Source organism: Natrix helvetica (assembly GCF_964273705.1).
Source record: "Natrix helvetica genome assembly, chromosome: 1".
Taxonomy (NCBI): Eukaryota; Metazoa; Chordata; class Lepidosauria; order Squamata; family Natricidae; genus Natrix; species Natrix helvetica.
In genome coordinates this window covers 77,289,346-77,315,245 of record NC_138548.1, presented here as the reverse complement: position 1 = coordinate 77,315,245, position 25,900 = coordinate 77,289,346, and the positions used below count along the sequence as shown (strand labels likewise).

General features: G+C 39.8%; 1 protein-coding gene across 5 annotated transcripts in view; it reads left to right on the top strand.

Annotated features, from left to right (window-relative positions):
• Nucleotides 1-21,302, top strand: part of TMEM229B (transmembrane protein 229B) — a 51,650-nt gene extending 30,348 nt beyond the window's left edge. For 4 of the 5 annotated variants that reach the window (XM_081937745.1, XM_081937747.1, XM_081937746.1 and 1 more), the window contains exons 2-3: nt 6,046-6,096; nt 16,592-21,302. In XM_081937745.1, the coding sequence (XP_081793871.1) occupies nt 6,067-6,096; nt 16,592-17,122 (561 nt within the window). In that variant the 5' untranslated portion in view covers nt 6,046-6,066 and the 3' untranslated portion in view covers nt 17,123-21,302. Of the gene's footprint in view, nt 1-1,215; nt 1,348-6,045; nt 6,097-16,591 lie in introns of all 5 variants that reach the window. The other variant, XM_081937743.1, reaches the window with a different exon arrangement.
• Nucleotides 21,303-25,900: the final 4,598 nt, after the last annotated feature.

Here is a 25,900-nt window from a genome sequence, read left to right as displayed (position 1 = left end):
AATTGGTGTTTTGATCATTTTTTACTCTGACTCCACCTTTGTGGTCCCTGAGAAAATACGGCAATTGCTAGGAAAAATAGCCCAATCACAGTTTCTTTCGCAAAGAGGTGCTTTTCTGAAATGTCCTTGCTTGTCTAGTTTGAATAATTGGCAGCATCAAATTATCATTCAAAGATTATTATTGCCTTACCCCAAGTATTGATGTAATGCATAAAGTTCTGGTAATAATCAACAACTTTGAAGATTTTCTGCCCAAAGGATTTTCTAATTCTAGAAATACCAGGGATTGAACTGGGACCTTTTGCATGCAAAGCATAAGACACTCAGCTATGGTCTTCCTCATTCTTTTACTCATTATCTTCCTTTTAGCAATTCCAAAAATAGCAGAAGAGTAATCAGACTTCTATAAACATTTAAAAAACATATCCAATAATCAAATGCAACTGGATTTTGCTGTCTGTTGACTAAAAGCTATATGCAGTTGCATTTTATTATCAAATGCAGTTTTGGTGTACTCATTTTCCTAGTTTTTAGCTGGCATAAAAAAACAAGTAACGCACAGACTATTATTAATTTTATTATCCAATAAAATGTGAATTATCTAATAAACAATTCATAGACAAAAAACATTGAGAACACTAATAAACATTTGTTCCATTCCTAATTTCTAATATACTGATTGCTCAGAGAGAAAATGTAAATTTGCAGAATCATATGAACACCATTTCAAACAGCATATCTTGATTTCATAAAGTACTAGCCGATAACCCGGGTATTTATTTATAGGGGGAAAATGTCCCAACCAAACGTAATTTATAATGTTGGCTTTTCCCCCTTACCAGCCCCCTTGTGGAGGACTGTGAAGCCGTTACCATGGCAACTCCACTGCGCTGCACAGTAGAAGCCATTTTACGGCAGTACAGTAGAAGCCACTTTAAGGCACAACAGGCTGTATCTTAACAGAGCACACATACCAAGGGGTTTTAGGGATGTCTTACCCCCATAATATTTTTCTCCAGAGGGTAAGTCATCTATGTACCAAGTTTGGTTGGAATTGCTTGAGGCATTCCAGAGTTATACTGGAACACACACACACACACACACACACACACACACACAGAGATTATAATGATAATATTTTTTAAAAAATTGCTAAATTAAAAAAATTCTAGTCAATCAGTTTTGAGTTGAAAGCGAGTGTGATTCTTTCAACAGGGGAAAGAGGATGAACATAAGAGGAATCAAGGCAGTTGCTTTAGATTTCACTATATGGAACATCTTGTATTTGTCTGACATCCATAGTTCTGAAGCTAACCCATTCTTACTGTGACATTAGCTACTAAAAATGTGAGCCATTTCACAGTACTACATTCCATTTGAATTTGTTAATAATTTTAAGTATTTTTGTAAGAATTATTCCTTTGTTTCCTTTTAATGTTAGTCATCTTTTGTGCTCACTTGATGAAAAGATGGGATGTAAATTGAATAAATAATAACAAGACATCTCCAGAAATGAAGAAGACACAAGCTACGGTATAGTTCCACTAGTGCAGGAATGCAGATGCCTTCCAAATATTGGCTTTGGCAGCAAAAGTAGTCTAGCTATGGCTAACCTATTTCCTAGGTAATATACAAAGTCCCTGGAATAAGTTGGAATTGACTGTGTCCTAAAAAAACAAAGTCAAAAGCCATTCCACCTACCCATAAAACATTTTAAAGCCAAACCACCCTAGAAACAGTAATTCTGCAATTGGAATGTTCAATGTTGTTTTAATGAAATGAAAGGAGAAAGAGATGCTGGATGAGAATTGCAAATATCTAGTTTTTGTTCCATTTTCTACAATTCTGATTAAGTGTAGAAAGCAGTTGCTGTTAGGCTCAGGAGGGAGGAGACTCCCAAGCTTGAAAACTACTCCCTTCCTGCTGTAAGACTATTTCAAATTATTATTGTTTTTTTGCACTTTATTTTAATTTCTGAAGCATAAGAAGACATTGGAAAACTACACTGATAGTCTTTCCCCTTACTTGTAGTTTGTTCTAAGAAGCAACAGGAGGTTACTGGTAATCGACTGGGCATTATTATTATATATTCTGCCTGCACGTAAGAGTTGCATTCAAAACTCACTGAAATGAATTAAATAAGACCAGCCATAGAGCCGTTTAAAATTAATTCAGAATAACATGAGCCAGCAGTGTGCAGCAGCTGCCAAAAAAGCCAACACAGTTCTAGGCTGCATAAACAGAGGGATAGAATCAAGATCACGTGAAGTGTTAATACCACTTTATAATGCCTTGGTAAGGCCACACTTGGAATACTGCATTCAGTTCTGGTCGCCACGATGTAAAAAAGATGTGGAGACTCTAGAAAGAGTGCAGAGAAGAGCAACAAAGATGATTAGGGGACTGGAGACTAAAACATATGAAGAATGGTTGCAGGAACTGGGTATGTCTAGCTTAAGAGAAAGAAGGACTAGGGGAGACATGATAGCAGTGTTCCAATATCTCAGGGGTTGCCACAAAGAAGAGGGAGTCAAACTATTCTCCAAGGCACCTGAGGGTAGAACAAGAAGCAATGGGTGGAAACTAATCAAGGAGAGAAGCAACTTAGAACTGGGGAGAAATTTCCTGACAGTTAGAACAATTAATCAGTGGAACAGCTTGCCTCTAGAAGTTGTGAATGCCCCAACACTGGAAGTCTTTAAAAAGATGTTGGATAGCCATCTGTCTGAAATGGTATAGGGTTTCCTGCCTAGGCAGGGTGTTGGACTAGAAGGCCTCCAAGGTCCCTTCCAACTCTACTATTGTATTATTGTAACATTGAAGGGCATTGTCTTGGAGTAGGCACAGAGAAGACATCCACCATAACTGATCATCAGTCACTTCAGCCTGGCAATGTAAGTTTAATTATATTTAACATAGCACAATTGTATTTCATAGTATGACTGCAGCTGTATCTATTGCTCCTTCTTCTTATATACAATAAATGCAGAAATAATTTGATCAGGAACATGGTTAAATTACATCCACTCCAACGATGTATGTTTCATTTGGAGAGTTAGTGGTGTTAAATGCGCTCTACTCTTAAGATGTCATATCACATGTCATATTATCTAGCGAAGCGCCAGTCTACAATAAGATTCAAAAGCTAGGATGAAAGTCAAGGTCACATTTCACAAAGCAGTCTACTAAGAGGATTTGCTCTTGTTACTTTTTATGTCTTGTAATTATGAGAGACATAGATGCTACTGAAAAATGATGTGGTCTGCAGTTTCAGAGGATAGGCACCATCCCTTCTGGACACCATCAGTCATGGTTGATGCGTGTGGTTTTATTTTATTTTAAATGGAATCAAATTAGAAATGTGTGCGTGTGTGTATCTATATGTCTGTGTGTGCGTGTGTGTGTGCGTGCGTGCAGTGGTGGGTTCTTGCCGGTTCGGACGGGTTCGGGTGAATCGGTAGTGGTTTGCCGGCTTGAGTCACTGGAATCAACAGCAACCCAGGCCTGCTCCTGAAACCGGTCCTCGAGCACCGGTGCTGGTGCCATCATGTTTTTCAGTTCTGCACATGCACAGAACAATTTTAATTGCACTGCACATGCGCACACCTGAGCGAACTGGCAGTAGTGCCTGCCGGAACCCACCTCTGTGTGCGTGTGTGCGTGCGCGCATAGATAGATAGAGAGACACAGAGACAGAGAATATGAGAGAGAGAGACAGGTAGATATTCTCAAAAGGACAGGAGGAAAGAGAAAGCAGGGATTGGTCAATAGGCTCTTGACTAACATGCATTCAGCAAATTGCAAAGGTGTCGTAGGTTGGGGATAATAATAGTTCAACAAACCTTACTAAATCTTAGTAAGTATTTAGTAACTTCTTAGTAACTGCTATTGAGCTACTGACCCAATCACCAAAAGAAATAGATCCAGCTATGTAAAAATTTTTGGTTTGTTCAGAGCCACCCTCCCTAGATTCATCTCTCTTGCAACCATATTAATGGAGTTCTTTTTGTCCACAGTTGTCACAAGTTATTAGGATACTAAGATTTTGTCAAGGGGAATGTAAAATAAAATTAAGAGAAGAACTAGTAGCAGAGGGATATAGATGCCAATGGTTCCCTCTTTACAATTATTAGAAAAAATTAAAACAGAAAAGAATGTGTGGTTTTTAACATTGTATGACCGAGTTTCAAATAGAATTGTGTACAAATAATGAACGTGCAGTTGATAAAATGCACAAACTCTTATTAAAAATTGAAGAAAATCAAAGAAAAACAAGTGAAAGAATGGATAATAAAATGGGCTAAAGTTTTTGGTTATAATACAGGATACAGATGGAACAGTGGAAAAATATGTGGCTGAAAGAATTGAAATTTACACTGGGCTATAATCTTAAAGATAATTTTTATGAATGAATACACTCTTGGTATACAGGTAGCCCTCAACGTTTAACAACAATTCAAAGTTATGACTGACCCCAAAAAGGGTAATTATGACCTAGATTGAAGGTACTGATGATTGTGCCCTCCCCACAGTCATGTGACCGAACTTCAGACACTTAGCAACATGGTCACATTTATGGCTATTTGAAGGATCCTGCAGTCATGTGACTGTGTTTTACATCCGTTTTGCCAAAAACTGGCACTTATTTTCCGCTAAACCATGCCCATAGTGTACACATGGTTCACTTAATGACCATGGTGTTCACTTAATGTCTGCTGCAGCCACTTTATGACCACCACGTTCAATTAATCTTTGCTACAAAAAGGCTCGTAAAATTGGCCAACCCTTTTTATGACCATTACAACATACAATCATAATGAGCAGACTCCATTATGGTTGGACGTTGAGTAGCCATATATCATCAGAGTATGTTTTGTGGATATGTAAAATGTTAGAAAATTCTGGATTCTAACATACAATTAATTTTGGGATTGATAGGCAAACAGTTGTAAAAAGGTTATTGCATTTTGTTTTAGCGCACGATAATTTAAGCAAGATTATTATATGCACAAAGATGGAAAGATTTGGCAGTACCCACAATGGAAGAATGGTTGGTGAAGACAATAAAAGTTGTTGAGATGGCTAAATTGACTTCTTTGATCAGAGAAAAGACAATATTTATTTTTATTGTTGAATGGAAACCCCTTACAGGCTTTTGCTTGAGTCAGAAAAAGTGAAGTTACGTTTTACGGTTTTAATGATTAGAAGAGAAAGTTCAGTGGTGGGTTTCCAAACTTTTTACTACTGGTTCGCTCCTGTACTCTCGTGTTTGTGCACTCTCATGCGCTCGCACGTGCGTGATGCTTCTGTGCATGCACAGAAGTGTCTGGGTGGGTGGGTGGGTGGAGCCTCCTCTGCCGCTACTACCAGTTTACCTGATCTGGGCCCAACATTGGAGCAACCCGCCTCTGGGAAAGTTTATAGAAAAAAAAGAGAGTTAGGTTGTAACCATGGAGTAAGAGGTAATTTTTAATTGTACTTATAAAAAGATTGGAAGCTTCTTCTCTGTAACTTTTTTTCATTTCAAATTTTCTTCTACTTTTATCCACTTTCTCAAACCATTAGCTTTCTCTTTGATTTCCTTACTTTTTTCACACTTTATATTATAAATAAATGTATACATTTTAAATATAAATAAAAGGTTTTCCAGATCCACATCTGGTAACCTAGCTAATTTAAGACAGTTATTTAATACTGGAATAATCATCCTACCTGTGGCTGCTTTTAAAAGGTGAGCTTGAAAAGCCATTACCTTTACATGAGAAGAGATAAGTCACATTGTCTGTCTTAGTGTGCTCCCAGCTACTAAAGTCAAAAGCTTGTACTAAACAAGGAACACTAAGTGGCCTTTTATGACATACAGTACAATCCACAGATTGTGAAAGAGCTAATTTTTGTGCTGGCAGCAGTTTTAAGTTGTTCCAATTCCTTGGTGTGTCCTGAATGCTCCCAAGAGGTTTGTTTACAGCTCATTTTGATATGAGCATTTAGAGAATTATTTACTTCCCCTAGAATCTTACTTCACTTTTTAATTTTATTTTTTAGGAATTGTTTTGGTGGCCAGACATGCCCATGAATGTGGAGGAATCTCGGCAGGTGAGCTGTGAATTGCTAATGTAACAATTATTTGTGTAACATGTGATATACCAAAAGGTCATGTGCTGCATTTTCAAGATTTTTTAAATATGTTTTATTTTCTTTATACTCTGATCCTGTCTCCTGCTTTGGAATAGTACCTACTGGTAGGTAGCTTCTGCTTACAGGAGGCACCCTACTGTTGCCTTCCAATAGCCACCAATGTTTCCAAGAAAGAGGGCTTTCATTTCTGGTGAAAGATAAAACAAAAAGTGAAATAATTAATAGGCCACCTCCTAGCCAAACAGCAACAGTGTGGCTAGAGCAGTGGTGGGTTTCAAATTTTTTTAGAACCTCTTCTGAAGGTGTGGCCTGCTTTGTGGGAGTGGCTTGCTGGCCATGTGACTGGGTGGGAGTGGCTTGCCAGCAATGTGACCGAGTGGGCATGGCCAACTTGTAAAATGTGGTGAAACTCACTTAACAACACTCTTGCTTAGCAACCAAAATGTTGGCTCAGAAACTCTGGCATTGGAAGCACGCAAGTCTTAAAGCTGTCAAATTACAAGACCCTTGCACCTCTAACCCTTTAGAAAAAAAATCCCCAGGGGTGTTCAAACATGACAGCTTTAAGACCTGTGGACTTCAACTCCCAGAATTCCTCCTCCAGTCATGTTGGCTCAGAAACTCTGGCATTTGAAGCACGCAAGTCTTAAAGCTGTCAAGTTACAAGACCCTTGCACCCCTAACCCTTTAGAAAAAAAAAACCCAGGGGTGTTCAAACTTGACAGCTTTAAAACTTATGGACTTCAACTCCCAGAATTCCTCCTCTCACTCTTCATCTTGATGATGTGCGGACGGATGGGGGGAGGGAGCTGGAACCGGTTCTAAACGGCACTGTAAATTTGTGGAACCTCTTCTGTAGAAGAGGGGAACCTCTTCTGTAGAAGAGATTAGAACTGGTAGGAACCCACCCCTGGGCTAGAGGAATAAACTCTTCTCTTCATGGTCATCTCTTTCAAGAGATAGATCAATACTACAAGAAATACATGAAATCTAATGTTACTCTTTAAAACAGGAAACGGAAATGTAAATGTAATTCTTTACATTTTGAAATGCAAATATTCAATTTTGAAGAAGAGAAATCACACAACCATTCAGATTACGTGGGAAGAGCACACTGATTAAAAAAGAAAATGCAACAGGAACAAAATACTCTGAATAGACCACAAATTGGTAGACAACTGCTACAAATAGAATTTATCCATCCCACAGTCCCAGTAAAGAGGTAGGCAGTTACTCTGAAATATTGCCCAGCAAACTCCAGGGATCTGTTCAAGCAGTCACTAGGTCTCAACACTGACTCAAAGCACCAAAAATTTTTTAGATCCATGCTATAATAGGATTCAAGGCTAACCTTAAAATATACCTTCATAACTTTTAGACAGGGTTAATGAATCTTAGATTTAAGCCGATTAAAAACTCAATATAAATTCCTCATTAGATGTGCTAACTATTTCTACAGAAATAAAATATTCATTTAATAAATGCCCTATTCCCTCCTGCTTTTCTATTTATCTGGACTTTCCCATAGATTCCTGGAGATGCCAGACATGTATAAGATGGCACAACGCACTTATTTTCCAGCGTCTTTCCAAAAACGTATAGCTCATTTTAAAAGAGACAAAACTGGTTTTTTTTTCATCTTCAGGAAAGGGAGAGGTTGGCGGGAATCTGTGTGATATATTGCATCTGTTTCTCATGAGAACCGATTCTGCTAAGGACACATACAGTATTGAGAAAGTCTGTTGGCTGACAAGAGAACCACCCATGATGGTCTTATGAAGTCATTCACTAATGGACATAGAAAAAACCACATATCTACTCTTATGCCTAACTGAAGGGGGGGGGGGTATAAAAAGTTCAAGCTACATTAAGTAAGACTCCAGAACCTGTTCATTCATCTTGAATGAAACCACGTTTGGTACCAGCCTTGGTGCCAGCATGAAGAAAGTCCTCAATTAGACCCAAAGGATGAGAAGATCCTCTCTCGCATTTCCAGATAAGGTATACACTCAGTGAAAAGATACCTTAGAGCAGAGGTCCCCAACCCCCAGTCCATGGACTGACACCAGTTCACAGCATGCCAGCAACCAGGCCGTGCAAACAAGCGAAGCTCCATCCGTAGGGTGCAGGGAGCATGCAAAACCACACCTCCCCCACAATTCATGGAAAAACCTTTCTCCACGGAATTGGTCCCTGGTGTCCAAAAGCTTGTGGGCCACTGCCTTATAGGAGTAAGCACCTTTCGTAGATTTTGATAGCAGGGTAGAGAAACAGTTTAGTAGATAGAAGAGCTGTTCTTACAAGCATCTTGGCCCATATGATTTGGCAGGCAAATATCTTGGCTATGTTATTTAGCCAAGGTATTTGTCTGCCAATACAATGAAATTGATCTTTATCTTAAAGTACATAGTGCTAGAGTTTCTGTAGTGTTAATATTAATTAGTTTTAAAGTGGTCATTTCTTCATTGTCTCTCTTCTGAAATGTACTCCAATAGTTTTGATTAACAAGAAAGTTCTGGGTGTAACTGTCCAAATACTAGATTTCTCCATACATATTGTCTATTTTGTGTCTCTTACAATCTGTCAGCCTCCCAAGTAGACCAGACAGGAAACATGACAAGATGAGTTAATTCCACTTTATTAAAAGACCACATTATCAGCAACTTTCAAGTCTGTCCCACTATTTCTTTTACTGCCTGATAAGTTAGAGCGAATTCTTTCTAAGTTTCTTTTTATGTGTATTACTAAGTTGAAGGCCCTTCCCACTTTTATTTTAATTAGTTGTTAATTTATAAAATACATTTATATGACTGCCCAACTCACATAGAGTTACTTTGCGTGATTTACATCCCCTGATTATTCCCTAGGCAGCATCTCTTCTCCCCATCCTGCAAGGTCATTTTCACATTACATTATATAATCAGTTACTTCCTCTGTTACTGAATGTGCTATCCTTATGTTTGAGTTACAACTTTTTATTTCCCATAGTCTTCTTTCTTTAATAAACTTCAAATAAAACAAAACAGCCATGTGGTTCAATGAACATGAGAAACCCAGCAAAATAGTAATCGGCTGATGACGGTGAAACTTGGACATTGATCCTGTCTTGACTTTGCTTAATCATTTGACTCATTTGATCTTCTTTTATAATTTGTTTTTATCCTATATATCCTCTTATGCAGGATGGATTGGCAGTTTGACAGGGACTGACTGACTGACAGCTTACAACTAAAGGTTAATGTAGGGCAGATAATTTAAAGAAAGAAAAAGAAAAGCTGAAAGCTAGATCAAATGGGTATAATATGGATCTAACCTTTTTAATCATTATGGGCATATTTGTCCTGTTGAGAACATGTAATTCTAGAGAAATTAGGCAATCAGTAAATGCTCATTTACTAAAAGGCAAATTGGTGAGGAGACATCTCATCACGTGTCTCATCAACTCCAAGATGATTTTGGTATTCTCAACTTAACTTTGAAGGGGACAAACCTTCCCAAACAAAATGGTGGATTGATGCTATCCACCATTTTTTATTTTCCAACAACGCCTGTAAACACACATATGGGGCATTCTTTGAAATAATGAGAATGCTTATCCATTGCAATTTTGTTCTTCTTTAAAAAGAAAACAAAATGGTCTTGAAAAGAAGGTTATGGGACGAGGAATGTGGACAAGGGAAAAGTCTGTGGACATACTGAGGTCTGTAGATATTACTTTAAAGGCCCTAATTTAAAATAAACTCCAAGCTGGAAACAGCTCACTAGATTTTCTCAAACCTGATCTTTACAGTTCAAATAAAGCAGAGTTATTGAATCAGTTTCAAATAGATTAGAAACCTTCTCTGTAAGAATTTTCACTTTCTGCCTGAGACTAATATCTAGCGCCTAGCCATATTAAACTGGTAGGGGAGTTGCATGCTACGATTTATGTGGGGTCTGGATTGCATCTTAATTATATCATGTAAGCTGAATGATGCTGCTGCAAATGAATTGTGGAAAGTGATACTTATGTGTTACTCTTGTCCAAATCTCATTTTAAAAATAGTAAGGGAAAAAGCTTTCTTTTTTTTTGCTATGTGCCTTTGTTAGACTAGATCGAAACAGTCATAAAACAGAGCTGGGTGGCTCGCTGAGGCAAAAGCCAAAGTCTTCTCCCTATTTCACAGCAGGCCAGATGTTATCTAGGAAAAGTGTTTCAGGGAGATAGCTATCAGACCATCCCCCTTAGGAACTCCATCGAAGGTACAGAAATGAACTAAATATTCTTGCAAGCAGAGTAATGGCTCAAATAAACACCCAAACAATTCTTATTGTTAGAGAAGCATTCTAGATATATTCTAAGAACTCTACAGGTTGTTCTCTGTCACCCTGTGACCTATCTAAATCTGACTTTCATTCCGCCCCCTCTTCCCTCCTGCCCTTCCAGCTATATCAATAAACTAGCATTTCTAAATCTTGGCAGTTTGAAGATGTGTGGACTTCAACTCTTAGAATTCCCTAGCCAGCCATGCCTATCCCCGACAAGAAAGCCTGTCCCTGAAACCCATCCCTAGGTAGATCTTTTTTTTAAGTAAAAAAGGGATAGAAAGCAATATTTCTGAGTCTTCTCCCACAGAAATGACCTATTTTTCTTTCCCAAGCATTCATTGAGTCTCTCTAGAGAGAAAATCCTCTAATCTTCAATCCGAAGTTGATAAAAGATGAGAGGTTGCCTTCTGCCCATCCACATGTTCAACACTCACCTTTTATTGGTGGGATTAGAAATGCCAGATAAGGGAAAGGAGATGGTACACCAGGTAGGATCTTGGCATGTCCAAATGTTTTCCAGGAAGTGCTAATAGAAAAGAGCAGTGACCAGGGGTGAAATTCAGCAGGTTCTGGAGAACCAGTAGCGGAAATTTTGAGTAGTTCAGAGAACTGGCAAATACCACCTCTGGCTGGCCCCAGAGTGGGGTGGGAATGGAGATTTTGCAGTATCCTTTCCCTGCCACGTCCACCAAGCCACGCCCACAGAACCAGTAGTAAAAAAAAATTGAATTTCACCACTGGCAGTGACCTCAGTCAAAGCAAGCTGTACCTAGTGGCCTGGTTGCTTATTTAAAGTGTGGAGAGGGGGCTGGGATGGGACCAAGAACGGAGAAGATAGTTTCTTGACTTACTTCACTGAGAAATGGAAGATTCGACAATGGCTAGCCAGTTTGGTGAAGTGATTAAGGAATCAGGCTAGAAACCAGAGACTGTGAGTTCTAGTCCCACCTTAGGCATGAAACCAACTGGACCTTGGCCCAGTCACTTTTTCTCACCTCTAGGAAGAATCTTGTCAAGAAACCTGCAAGGACTTTTTCAGGCATGATTGAATGGAAGGTGGGGGGGGGGAGGTAAAGGCGATGCAAGACTCTGCCAGAGAAGAGAACCCTAATAATAATAAGCAAGAAAGAATCCTAATTAAAGAGAAAGGTTAACTTGCTATATAGATAAATCTACAAACACATTCTCTTGTGTTTATACTATTCCGGGTTTCCTACGGGGGCATTTTTGCCTTTCCCCAGCCCTGCTGAAGCCTGAAGAGTGCTTCTGGAGGTTGGGGGAAGACAAAACCGCCTCCGTTTTTGCGAAAAATGGTCCATTACTTTTGCAAAAATGGGATGTGGGGGTGGGGCTTCGGGAGGCCAAAAGTGGCTGTATAAGACACACCAACATTTCCACGATCTTTTAGGGGGGGAAAAGGTGCCTCTTATACTCCGAAAAATACAGTATATATAGTTAGGATATCTAAAGTGCCTCCTTCAGCAATTTGCATTCTTCAGCAAAGGACCTGTGATATATCCCATCACACAAAAAGTATAAATTGATTTGTCTGTGAGACATGGTTACTTCTATCTCACTTTAGTAGCAGGTGCTTGGTGAAAAGCCTTGTGCAGGAGGTTGGATTGGCACCAGTTGACTGAACGTTTAATAGGCAATAGAATAGGCAATATTTGGCTGTGCTGTTTACAGCATTAGTCTTGCTTTCACACTGGTTACAAAGAAGGTTCCATGCCTTTTTAATTTTGCTTCAGAGATGTTATTCTATTACTGTAATCTTGTTTTAAACTACATATTGCCGTAGAGTTTTGGTAAGTAGAAAAGCATTTTGAGCATATTCTATAACATCCTTCTTCCACATGGAACTCTCTAGATGTGTTGGGCTACCTAACCCCATAATTCCAGTTAGCATAGCCTTTGGTATTTTCCCCATCTCCATCTTGGTTCATATCTTGTATGTTTTTGTATTATACACATCATTTGTTCCATGCATATTTTCAAGGAGAGTTTTGCAATATTTGTGCAGCTTCCTGTTGAACAGAGGAAAAAAAGAACCTTACCGGTGGAGTAGAACAACATGCTGTGGCTTGTCCTGAATGTCATAAAAGTCACCAAGAACTTATATCTTTTGGCACAGCGGGGCATGAAGATATAAACACTGCTTCCTGCACTCTTACTTTTAAATATGCTCTTACCTACTTCATTCCCAATATAGCAAAATTCTTTTATGACTTCATCAATGACAACTTCACAAGCTTCAAAAAGGCTGGGTAAGATCCAGCCTAGGGAGCAGGGAATCATGTGCCACATTCAGGAGGCCTAAAGCTGGATTTCTGGCCTGAAAATGTCTCTTTGGGGGGGTTGATTTTTTTTTTATATTACTACTATAGAACAGGCAAAGGCAGGATGTCAACAGCATTGTCTTAATTGGACATGGAGAACCCTTTGATACCAAGTAGGTACCATCATTGCCTTTCTACGTAAGCATGCCCGATAGAGGTAACAAATGTTCTTCTCCTGAGGTAAAATGAAGATGTCCTAGCGCAACTGACAAAAATAAATACAAAAGTGAATATTTCGATTCAGCAGGTCATTAAGCTAGTCTTCCTGGCTCCATTCGTGTTCTTTCTTCCCAGCACCAGCCCTGCTATGTCTCATCTTCCTGGAAGGACAGGTTTCCCTGGGGGATGGAAAAACCCTGTTTTCTCTCACGGAGGCTTCTGACATAAAACACAAATCTATTTGGGCAAAACATTTCAGTCCTGTGCTTTGCTGTAAAAGCTTTCCGAGTGGTTTTCCAGAATGAATTTTTAAAAAATCCTCGCTCTGAAATGTGTAATCTGAGAGATGCAAAAAAGAAAAAAAAAAGAAGTGCGAGAGAGAAAGAAAACAGTAAACCTGGACTCAGCCACTGCTACAAAATCCTAATAAAGCCACTGGGATGGAAAAAAGTCCAGGTAGAGGAGAAGCCCACAACATTGGTCCCTCAGCAATGCTGATGCTATGGCCTTGCCTCTTAGCTCTCTCTCTTTCTGCTCTGAAGCCTGATGAAAGGCCACAGCAGGTCATTGATGGTGGGCTAGTCCTTGGCTCCCCAAGGACAGATGGAGTTAGTTGGCATGATACAATAGCTAGAGGGCTAGGTTGGAAGACCACCCTAGCTACCATTGACAATATGGCATTTTTAACTATACTGCATAGAATGTCTTCTACCCCATATGATTCCCTTTCCCTGTTGGTGTTGGGGCCTGCCAGTGGCCAGCACAGCAGCAGATTTGGACAGTGAGAAGGTTGGGGAGGAACATGGGGCAGTCCTGGAGTCTGGGGAAGGCTCTGATGAGGGCTCTGTGTTGAAGGCAAAGAGGGGGCAAGTGCCAATGCCAGTTATCAGTTGCCTTCAGAGTCAGACATCAGTGAGGCAGATGAATAACTGAAGCCTGTTCCCAGTGTGCGCATGCACAGAATTGCCAGACGAAGGGAGCAGCTAAAGAACAGGGCTTGACTTGAGAGTAAGGCCACAGGGGGACGATGAATGGCCCCTCCCCGAGGAAAGAAAAGAGGAGCGAAAGTGGCGTGGGGTTTGCAGGAGACAATTAGTTCGCTTAATTGGTTCGTGACACTCTGAGATTCCTTGCCAAGTTTTGCAGATATCGGTCTGTCAGCTCTCCTAGCCAGATAAGGTCTGTGACTGTAAATCCTCCCTTGAAGGACTTTGCTGGATGTGAATGAGCAGAATTCACAGTAAAATAATGAAAGAGGCTTTTGTCAGGACAAGGAGTTTGCTTCATGCTCTTGGGAAGCCTAGGTCAGAACAGTTGGCATCAATAGTTACAGATACTGTCACTTCAATCATCAAAACAACAAAATAACAGAGTTGGAAGGAACCTTGGAAATCTTCTAGTCCAACCTTGCTCAAGTAGGAGTCCCTATCCCATTTCAGACAAATGGTTGTCCAACCCCTTCTTAAATGCCTCCAGTGATGGAGCACCCAAAACTTCTGGAGGTAAACCTCCACTCTTCTCACGTCAAGAGATTTCTCCTTAGTTCTAGGTTGCTTCTCTCCCTGATTAGTCTCTATCTGTTACTTCCTGCTCCACCCTCAGGTGCTTTGGAGAACAGGTTGACCCCCTCTTATCTGTGACAGCCCCTCAAACATTGAAAGCTGCTATCACATCAACCCCAGTCCTTCATTAGACTAGACATGCCCAATCCCTGAAATCATACTTTGTGTTCTATCTTCCAGCCCTCCAGTTATCTCTGTTGCTCCATCAATAGCAGAGCACCATGTATTTCAGTGTTACTGAAGGGTTTGCTAAATATTTTTATTTTGGAGTTAATACAAAGTCTGGATTTGAGCAAGAATATACTTAGGACAAAGTATATTCAGAGGTTCTGATCAGTTCTGGAGAACTGGTAGTGGAAATTTTGAGTAGTTCAGAGAACCAGTAAATACCACCTCTGAGTGGCCCACCCCCATCTATTCTCTGCTTCCCGAGTCCCAGCTAATTGGGAGGAAATGGGGATTTTGCAGTAACCTTCCCCTGGAGTTGGTAGGAAATGGAGATTTTATAGTATCCTTCCCCTGCCACGCCCTCCAAGCCATGCCCACAGAACCAGTAGTAAAAAAATTTGAATCCCACCACTGAGTATATTGGACCTGAAATGAATCTTTGCACTGTATCTCTATATTTGTATATGATTGTGAGTTGAGGTTGAGGATAGTGGCTGATGAACATAGGCATAGATGGGAGGGATTTAATTTGGTCAAAACTGCTTGAAATCCATTTTATTGTTGAGATTCTATGTTTCCACCAGGCCATCTACAAGGCAGACACTGGAGCCAAGTGTTTACAGATAGTCCTTGACTTACAACAGTTCATTTAATGACTATTCAAAAATTACAATTCTGAAAAAGTGACTCATGACCACTTTTCACACTTAACAACTGTTGCAGCATCCCCATGGTCACATGATCAAAATTCAGATGCTTCTCGACTGACTCATATTTACGAGGGTTGCAGTGTCCCGGAGTCATGTGGCAACCTTTGGCAACCTTCTGACAAGCAAAATCAATGGGGAAGCCAGATTCACTTAACAACTGGGTTTCTAATTTAACATCTGCAGTGATTTGCTTAACAACTGTGTCAAGGAAGGTCATAAAATGGAGCAAAACTCACATAACAAATGTCTCATTTAGCAACAGATATGTTGGGCACAGTTGTGGTTGTACGTTGAGGGCTACCTGTACTATGTTTTGTTTTTTCAGTGCAAATTCTTCCTCCTCATTCTTGATATCAAATCAACTTAAACACAATATTGGAATAAGAATTTGAAACATGAGAGAGGAAATAGGAGTATTTTAAGGGCAAAGGGTGAGCAAATATGGACCTCATTTATCTAGCCAAATTATCGTTTTGATGTTTCTGTGCTGACCCATTATTTTTTGTTGCCCTCTCTTACAGTTTTAAAACATGTATGATACCTATGTCATTTTCATTCTTTGGTATTTCACCTGTCTTTCTTTCATTTCCAGTCCTCCGTCAAGCTTTCTATTTGGATTAGAGCTGTACAAATCTCTTGGCTAAGCAGTCTGATTAATCAATATGTTAAACCTTAAACTGGCTTGTTTGGTTTTGGCTTATGTGTTGTATGAGTCCAAACACTGTTATTCTGTATCCCGCAGAGAGGATAAAAGTCTCTGAATTGCATACAGACTGCCAATGCATTAAATTATATTTTGCTTCTAAATGTAAATTAAACATTTGGCTATGGAACTGGAGCAGGCATGTATGAGTGTTAGTGCTTCCTTAAAACATACATTTTACTAGGGTTGCTTACCTACTGTGGGAGCCCAGAAAAAGATGCTGTTTCTAGGAAGGCACCGGTACCTGTAGTGATTACTCAGAAGTCCTTTTGAGTATTTAGACCTGAAGCACAGCTCCTTTCTAAATTTAAACCCAAAGCAGGTACTCCTCCCATTTACTAATTGTTGCCAGTTGCCTCCAGTTTTTACATCTATACTTTTGTCAGCAATTTTAGGCTCTGGACACATTTTGGCTTCCTATTGCAATGTTACATATTGTGTACATCAAACATCTGGCTCTGGTAAGATTAATGGCTTTCTCTCTGTGTGTCTATTTCCTTGCAGAGTTCCTGCTGGGGACTGTGTGGCAGGATGGCAGCTGCAGAACCTTTGACTGCTTTCTCCCGTTGGTACCTATATGCCATTCATGGCTACTTCTGCGAGGTGATGTTCACAGCTGCTTGGGAGTTTGTGGTCAACTTCAACTGGAAGTTCCCAGGTGTCACTAGTGTATGGGCACTCTTCATCTATGGGACATCCATCCTCATTGTAGAAAAGATGTATCTGTACCTGAAGGATAAGTGTAACATACTAGTGCGCTGCCTGATTTACACTCTATGGACGTATCTTTGGGAGTTCACAACTGGCTTCACTCTGCGCCAGTTTAATGCCTGCCCATGGGACTATTCGCAGTTTGACTTGAACTTCATGGGCCTCATAACCCTGGAGTATGCCATCCCATGGTTCTGTGCAGCATTTATCATGGAACAGCTAGTCATCAGGAACACCCTGCGTTTGCGTTTTGATGAGAATGCTGAACCAGGTGTATCCACATCTGTTGCAACCTTGGCCAATGGTCATGTGAAAACTAACTGAATTGTACTTTAGACTACACTAAGACTAAGCAATCTCTCCTGCCCCTTCATTAGAGACTTGGGATGATGGCCTCAACAGCAAAACTCCTGTTTCCTTTATGATAAACAACCTCCTTGGTTTGGAGGTATGCATGAAAAAAGTGGAATCAGTAGGTTTTCTATGAATTTTATTCTCTTTCTCTCTCTTGGTTCCTTTTTTAAAAAAACTGCAAGTATCATTGTCAACTACCTGTTGACTTGATAGTTTGACTTATAACTTACTCAGAAAACAGTTCTGTGATCAGTACTTTATTCTATCTGGGTTAGAAAAAACAAAAGGCTGGCCTAAATTGTTCAAATAACATTAGTAGATAGGCACAGATCTCCCCAGTTGACTTAGTGATTGGCTTATATTTCATTCAGGTGCTTGCTTGCAACCAATACCTCCCATGGGACCTGAGATGCTGCAGAGTCAAGGAAAAACCAATTCCTATTGAAAAAGCCCAACAAAATGGCAGACTACTATGGAGATAGAACTTGCCCTGTTGTGTGCTTTTCTTAAAGCTTTTTTTAAGTTGCACCACAGTGTATATTATTATGGTGCTGGACATCTTGACTTTCTATAAAAATATTACTTTTTGAATCATCCATTCTGATGCTCACTAGAGAGTTTGTTTGCCACTCTCATGTACCTATTTTTTAAATAAAAGAACTATTTTGCTGGATAAAGTCAATCGTTGCTGTACAACCTGCATTATAGATATGTAGTCAAAAGTAGGAGAAAAATGGCTAAAAGTCATCCCTACCTCCTCCTCACACTTTCTGGTGGAACTCAACAGGAGGTCTCCTTCAGAGCTGAATCTTGCTAACTTTCATTGTGACTGTTTACACATCATCCAAATCTTCTCTGGCTTCCTCCATGGGGAATTTTCTAGTCTCAGAAATCCAAGTGTCTAAACAAATGGACTACTGGCATCACATTGAAATCTTTCTTAGATGCCTGGATTCATTGGGAGTTGGAATCCTTCAGGACAGACTCTTAAAGGCCCGTGGTCAAATCTTTTTTTGTATTGATCCTCTCAGCGCTGGTGTTCTCAATGTACAAATGGCAGAATTAGCAGTGCGGCAGTATCTCTTTATAAAGCTATTTATGAGCAACTGTTGATGGTATCTCACTGTTGGCTGGGGAGGAATTTTGAAGGATCAGCCTTCGAGATGGTCCAAGTGAGTGGAAAAAATAACCCAAAAGGGCTGCAGATATTCTGAAGTCTGGGACCAAAGTGAATGTCCCAAGAGAAATGTGGGATAGGCAGGGCGGTTAAAGAAGAAATAGCAACGAACAAGAAGGGATTCTTTCTGCAGCCAGCAAAAGAATCTGTTCTTTAGGTGCATAGAATGAAAGAGAAATGAAAAAAAGGGAAGGGAGTCACTTGAACTAAATACATCCAATAGCTTTAAGAAGATATGCTATCACTAGGCTTCTTGGACCAGGAAGAAGTCCAGAATGGAGTACACTGAGACAGAATTGCACCAGCAATGGAATGGGCTTGTACTTTTGTGGTGGCAACACTTCTTTTATTTTAAATAAGACTGTCTTGTTTGGTAAACAACTGTTAATTTTTAACTACCTGGCAGTTATTGTATTGCGGATCTCCTTGCCTGATAGGTTAGGACCACTGTTTGAGGAACTCTCTGCCCCCAGTTTCCACTGCCAGGAAATTCTGGGATTTCTACTTGTAATCCACCTAACGGCAATAGATTTGAAAAGGTTGAGTTCTGTTCTAGGAACAACAAAATGGGCAAGCTGCTACCCTGAGTAAAAGTTGTGTGGTCTTGATTAAGAACGAAGCTAATATTAACTTGATTGATATATTCAGAGTGTGATTATTTTATTTCTTTACATTTCCCCACAGACCTGATATCCATTGCTGGTAGTGGATGAACAGGAATATTAGCAGTGGAAGTATTCCCAGGTCTACCCTACTGTATTTATTCTCCTGACACACTTAACAGGATTAAACTTTGTAATTTATATATACACCTTCTTATAATTCTTCCTTTTTTTATTTTTAATGGCTTCTGATCCAAACTATGTTTCAGGGAAAGGAGGGACCATGAAGAGGAGAAACCTCTATTATTAGCCCTGTAACAATGGCTATCTATACTAAAAAATAAGAAGGAGGAGTGAATCATATTTGTTTTACACATGGCAGGAAATGGGCTACATTTGCACTTTCTGTAACCATTATCTGTGACGCCTTGGAAAAGGCTAAAGACCTTCAGTCTTGCCATTACTTGAAGATATGAATTCTTGGTTCACTTGAACTCCTTGAAATCATGCTACAGGGGTTAGTAAATTGATGAGAATGATGTTATCCATTCAATCGTGTCTGTCTCTTACATTACAAATGCACTAAAAATGAAGGTTAAAGGTTGTAAAATTACTGACTACAAAGGAGTTGGATTTTTTGCTGATAATACTATTTCCTTGCACTTGACAATGCTGTAATACAATTCCATATTCTTTAGGGATTAGAGACTATAATCTGATTCTAAATGACCTGATGTTTCAGACTGGGTGAATAATTATGACATTCTGCAAACGTGTTGCATTTTCCTGTGTTACGTCAGCACCTTCTAAAACTTACTTGATGTCATTTTCTTTGTGCACAAGTGTATCCATGCACAAACACAGAAAATATGTATGCCAGAAACTAGGCAGAGTTATAATTATTAATATTGTTATTGCAGAAATCTTCTTGAACCTGGTGTGTTTGAGATGCATTGGACAAATCCCCAGGCAGCATGTCTGGAGGCACCAGGTCAGGGAATATTCAACATCCATCAGATAATTCATTGTTTGGATAAATTTCCTTTAATTCAATGCCTAATTCTCTCCAGGTTATCCTATTAGCCAGACTGTGCAAATCTCATTTCTGGTCTGGAGAAAATCAACTTACAACAAGCCAGAGATTTTTCATTTTTATTTTATTTGTTACTTTTCTTTTTTTTTTCTCAATTCAAGTGGAAATGAGGGTGGTGGGAAAAGAACCAAACTACTGATGTTTTATTACTGAATTATTGATGGCAGTTATATTATTGATAATAGTCGCCAAAAGGCAGTGGAGGATGCACTGGCATCTGAAATGCATAATAATGAACTAACTCACTTAAATTTTTGCTTGTATGTGTATCCTCCTCCACAAATTAAAATTGCCTGTTTAAATTCACCAGCAATAAAAAAAATAACTTGTGGTTTGTTCATTTTGCCCTCTGTCACTTATAAAATGGCTTGTGATTTAAACTCTGAAAAATTGAGATGGACAGACAATGTCTGTAGGTGATGAACTTTCTTATAAACACCCCAAATTCAAAAGCATTTCATCGTTTAAAAGGATAGAGAACCCAACAGTCTATTTAGTATCCATATTTTGTTAGACAGCTGTCCTGCCCTGTCCCATCCTGTCAGATCAGTCTTCTCAAATGAGCTTCATTTAGATGTCCTGAATTTAACTTTGATAAATTCCTGGTTATCACAGAAGGCTCTAAAAAACTGGAATAATCACATAAGCTCCATCATCATGTTTTAGTTTGGCATTGGGCACCATATAAAAAAGGCACATTTTGTCTAAAATGTGTTGGGCCTGGACCCAAGCTCACAAGGGCTTCTAGCAGTGTAGAAAATGATTCTACCATGTCATAATCCAAGAGTCTTTCCTAGTCTAAGGATCACAATCTAAGGTCTCTGACAGATGTTCCAGATGCTGTATTCAAAAAAAGTGAATCTGGTTGGTAGATTAGATTTATATTTAATTAAAATTAAGTTAAAATATTTGAATCCAGTGACTATGGCAACTTGAATTTAATAACTTTTCCCTTGACCACATTAAAAAGTACAATTTTGGATCCACCCAAGATTTCAGGAACTTCCTATAGCTCTGAATTAGAGATATTCTATTTTGGAGACATTTTGTTGTTCCAACATGACTTAACTTTTGGTTTACATACCTCTTACTGTAAGTAGGGGAAGTTTTTTCTGAATATATCAGCATGAAGATGATTCAGACTTTTTTTCAGAAGTTTTCTTTTCAGAGTGCTTCCTAATATGCAGAGAAGTGAACAGAAGACAACAGAAAATATATTAATGCGAATCAAATGAAACAACAAGCATTTTGCTCTCTGATTTGTCAAAATATGCAAAATGAACCATGTTATATTTCACTAGAATAAAATATTTTAAAAATTGCTTTCACTCTGCTGACCTGTTTGGAACATTGCAGAATAATCAAACTTCTTCCATACCTTTTAAAAAAAGAATGCCAGCCAAGCATAATGCATTAAAAATACATTTTATCAAAAATACAGTTAGTACTTATTTGCTTTATCCATTTGCATGGAGCTGCCCATGTCAAAAACATTTCTAAATGGTATATGAACATTTTTGATAAAGCATAATTAACACAAAATTATATAGAACAATTACAAACATTTTAATATTTCAAAAGATGAATAAAATGTTTTTTAAAAATCCATTCACAAAACTGAAGGTCTGGATGTTGGAACAAGGATTCAAAAGGTTTCTGAAATGCACCAAAGGCTGATGCTTTGGGACATAAAAATATGACCACATTCGGAGGAAGAAGGGAGCATTTCTATAGTCTTTCTCAAAAGCACCACACAAAGACATAGTATAATTTCAAGAAGTCTATTGCCCAGACAGGTAAGGTTGGAGAATACTCTCAAGCTATAAATACATGGATTATCTGACACTTTTATCATACATCGGCTGTCAAAGTTGCATTCATATTTTTTGCTACCACGGTTCCCTCAGAATGTGTGAGATTGACCATTTTAATGACAGAGCTGACCAAGTCTCAGACTTAGTACATTTTAAATATAAGTATACAATTTAAAATTCAGTTAAAATATTAATTACTGCTGCATTTGACTATCTCATCAATGATGTCAGAGTTTGTTGCAAAAACCAGATCCAGAAAGCACAAACAGATAACTGATTCAGCAGGATTGATTTATGTAAGAAACTTTTTATATACAAGAATAAATATATACATATATACATATACATCATACACACATACATATACATCATACACACACACAGACACACACACGCACACACATATAGCCCTGGTTTGAATCCCAGTAAGGGTATGGCTAGCTGATGAGAGCTAAATAGCTTGAAATAGATCTATACTAGTCTCCCTTTATTTATTTATCAGCACAAATACAACACAAATATAAAAAGGCAACATTAAAAATAAAAATATGGTTTTCTGCCTGGATGGTCTTCTGTAATGAGTCGAAGGACAGAAAGAGGGAGTAGTGAGCTCCCTCCCATATTTGGGCATACCAGGGGTTGTAACACAAATACATACATACATACATTCATACATACATACACACACACACACACACACACACATACACACACATATATATACATACATATATACAATACCAACAGAGAACAGTTTCAATTCAGATTAGCAGACAAGTCCAGACTAGCTTTGTTTCAGAGCTCAGAGCTTAATAAAGCTAAGCCACGCCCAGACTTCTTACTTAAGTTTCTGTTCCAAATAAGTGTCATTGGCTGACCTGTTACCATACCCATTCATTGGCTGACCTTGTTACCTACCATGTCTCTGCCAGTTCATGAATATTCTGACAGATTTTCATGCTCTTGTCAAAAATTATCAAGAATATGACAATTAGTTCTGGGCTAATATAGAAGCTCTGGAGGCCCAAGGTAGGCCTTCCCAATGGGTTCTATATGGATGAAAACTTTTAAGCATCTAGCGCAGCCGGACTATGGAGAAAGAAAAGATGAGATTCACTTGGCTACTTCTTTCTCACTGTGGCCACAGCAATGGAGATTGGGCTCCTATGAGACTCTCCTTGCCTCGGTGACCCAAAATAGGCCTTTTCCCTCTCATCTTCAACCTCCTGCACTCACAGCCTGCAACTATCTTCATTAACCTCAAAAATGACCACTAGAGGACAGCAGAAATATTTTTCTTGTCTAGGTGGCCCTTGACTTATGATCACCATTAACCCAAAATTTAGCTTGCTGTTGTGGCCCAGGAGGAGCCGTTGCCGCTGCCACCAGACTCCGAGAGTGAGGGTCCCTATGAGTCGGCTCAGGAGGATGTGGAGGACCCTGGACAGGGTTCCGACTCTGAGCAGGATCGGAGAGTCTGGTCGGCCACCAGGAGGTGCCTGAGGCATGGAGCAGCGGTGAGAGCCAGAGGAGGGGGGCTCCTGATGTCATGCCTTGGAGCAGTGGGGAGGAGTCACGAGACAGTGAGTCAGAGATTAACAGGGAGTTCCTGGACGCTCGTTATCGCCGCATCCATAGAAGCAAGGAGCGTGGCCGTAATTATCGGCAGTAAGGGCTCTCAGCTGTTGTTCAGGAGACTCCTCTTCAGGCTATAAAAGGGTTGACTGTGGATACGCCCTTTGCAGCAGTCAACAAAGGACTCCTGCAAGAAGTTTTGGTCTTGAAACATAGCCAGCTGGATAGCTGCTTTCGTGTCTTGTCATTGTGAGCTTTGTCATGGTGGTTTACTGCTACGGAACGTTCTGTCTGTCTGTGAAATAAACCTTGTTCATTTGTATTGTTCCGGAGCGTGTTCTGTGTGGGCGAAAGAGGAAGGGGGGTCAGAACAGCTTGCTAAGTGAGACATTTGTTAAGCGAAATTTGTCCCATTTTGCGACATTTCTTGTCACAGTTGTTAAGTGAATCACTGCAGTTGCTACGTTGGTTACATATTATATACATCCGTCCGGCCGCGCCCGGGAGCTGCGGAGGCAGAAATGTTTTTGGCGCTCCCGGATGACGAAGCCACGAAAGCGACTGGGGAACCCAGTCGCTTTCGTGGCTTCATCATCCGGGAGCGCCAAAAACATTTCTGCCTCCGCAGCTCCCGGGCGCGGCTGGACGGATGTAGCCAGAGCGACGCCGAGGCGGTCCGGGCAGACAAAAGAGCGAGCGAGCGATGGAGGATCAGGCAGCCTGATCCTCGGTCGCTCGCCCGCCGGACTGCCTCGGCGCCACTCTGGATACCTCCATCTGTCTGCGCCCGGGAGCTGCGGAGGCAGAAATGTTGTCGGCGCTGCCGGATGACGAAGCCACGAAAGCGACTGGGTTCCCCAGTCGCTTTCGTGGCTTCGTCATCCGGGAGCGCCGACAACATTTCTGCCTCCGCAGCTCCCGGGCGCGGATGGACGGATGTATATAATATTAGCAAAGTCCAGCAGAGGCAGGAAGGTTCTCGTCGTTCCCCAGTCGCTTTTGAGGACTGCGGAGCGCTAGCCGGCGGAGCATGCTCAGGAAGGCGGGGAATGGGATCACGTGTGCTGGAGGCTGAGGCAGCCTCCGCCTCCAGCACACGTGGTCCCATTCCCCGCCTTCCTGATGACGTCACCAGCCTCACCAGCCGTAAACCTCACCGCACGTCACTGCAACCCAATATGCAAATTAAATGACCAGCTTTTTTATAGGTGGGGAGCAAGAAATGGAGGCAAGGATTACCCCAGAAGGCATCCAGTGCATACCAGCATTGTTTCTGTTTTTTACTGTTCCTAAGGATTCTATATTGAGATCAGCACAACAGCAATAAGTAGTAATATAATCACCATTTGAAACTTTCAGGTAAACTTCTGCTTAAAATTGTGAGCAATTCACTAAGATTATTGGCATGAAAAATACGGCTTGCTTATATTTTCTTTTTTTCTTTTTTATGATAGCAATAAGATCTAGGCTTATATATGTCCTCATGCCGCTTCACAGCACTCTCTAGGTAGTTTACAATGTTGAAGCATTATTTGCATATTTCCCCCAACAACCTGGGTTCTCATTTTACCAACCTTGGAAGGATGGAAGGCTGAGTCAATCTTGTGAGCCCCATCGGGGTCAAACTCCAGATTGCAAATGGCGGTCAAATAATTGCAGTTCATATTTGGCGCAAATATGAACAAGTTGCCAAGTGCCAGAAATGCAGTTATGTAACTGTGGGGGTGGGGGAGGGCAATCATTTACAAGAGCCAGAGGCCATAAAACATCTGTGCTGTTAGATGAAAGACACGAAAGATCATTAAATGGCAGATTGTAAAAGGCTCTCCATCTTACAATGGATTTTTAAAATGGGATTACTTTTGTGGGTTTGTTATCACATTTGGACTTAATATCCATAAGTTTTGTTAATATTCCAATACAAGAATCAATATAGTCTAAAGATGTAACTGTAGCTTTAAATTACATATAAAAAACCTGGACCGTATCACTTTATGAAGAATTTTGGACTTATTGAGCATAGGGTACAACCATAAAGATTAATTATCAGAAGAATAATCAGTAGAAAGGCGATCCAAAATAAAACACTGCATCACTTGTAGACAGAGATTAAATTATATTTATGATAACATGTAAGGACTCAAGTGTAAATATGAAAAATCTGTTCTACAGCGAGAAATTACATCACATTCAATACATATTAGTGATTGTGGCATATAGACTTTGGCTATGGGATACAGTGGAAGACAGAAGAATAAACTAAGCCCATTCTGCTTGACCAAACTCATTATTCATACTAAAGATTTGTTGGCAAAAAGATGCTGGCATTATTCCAAGGAGTGAAAACAAAATTAAATAGAATTTTGTCTACTTTTTTAAAATTGAGGTTTTGATATTCAGGATTTTTGTTTCAATTTAAACAAAGGCAGTGACAATGGTATGTGTGTGAAGACATTCTTCAGAACATGAGTCCATGAAGTTTGTGAT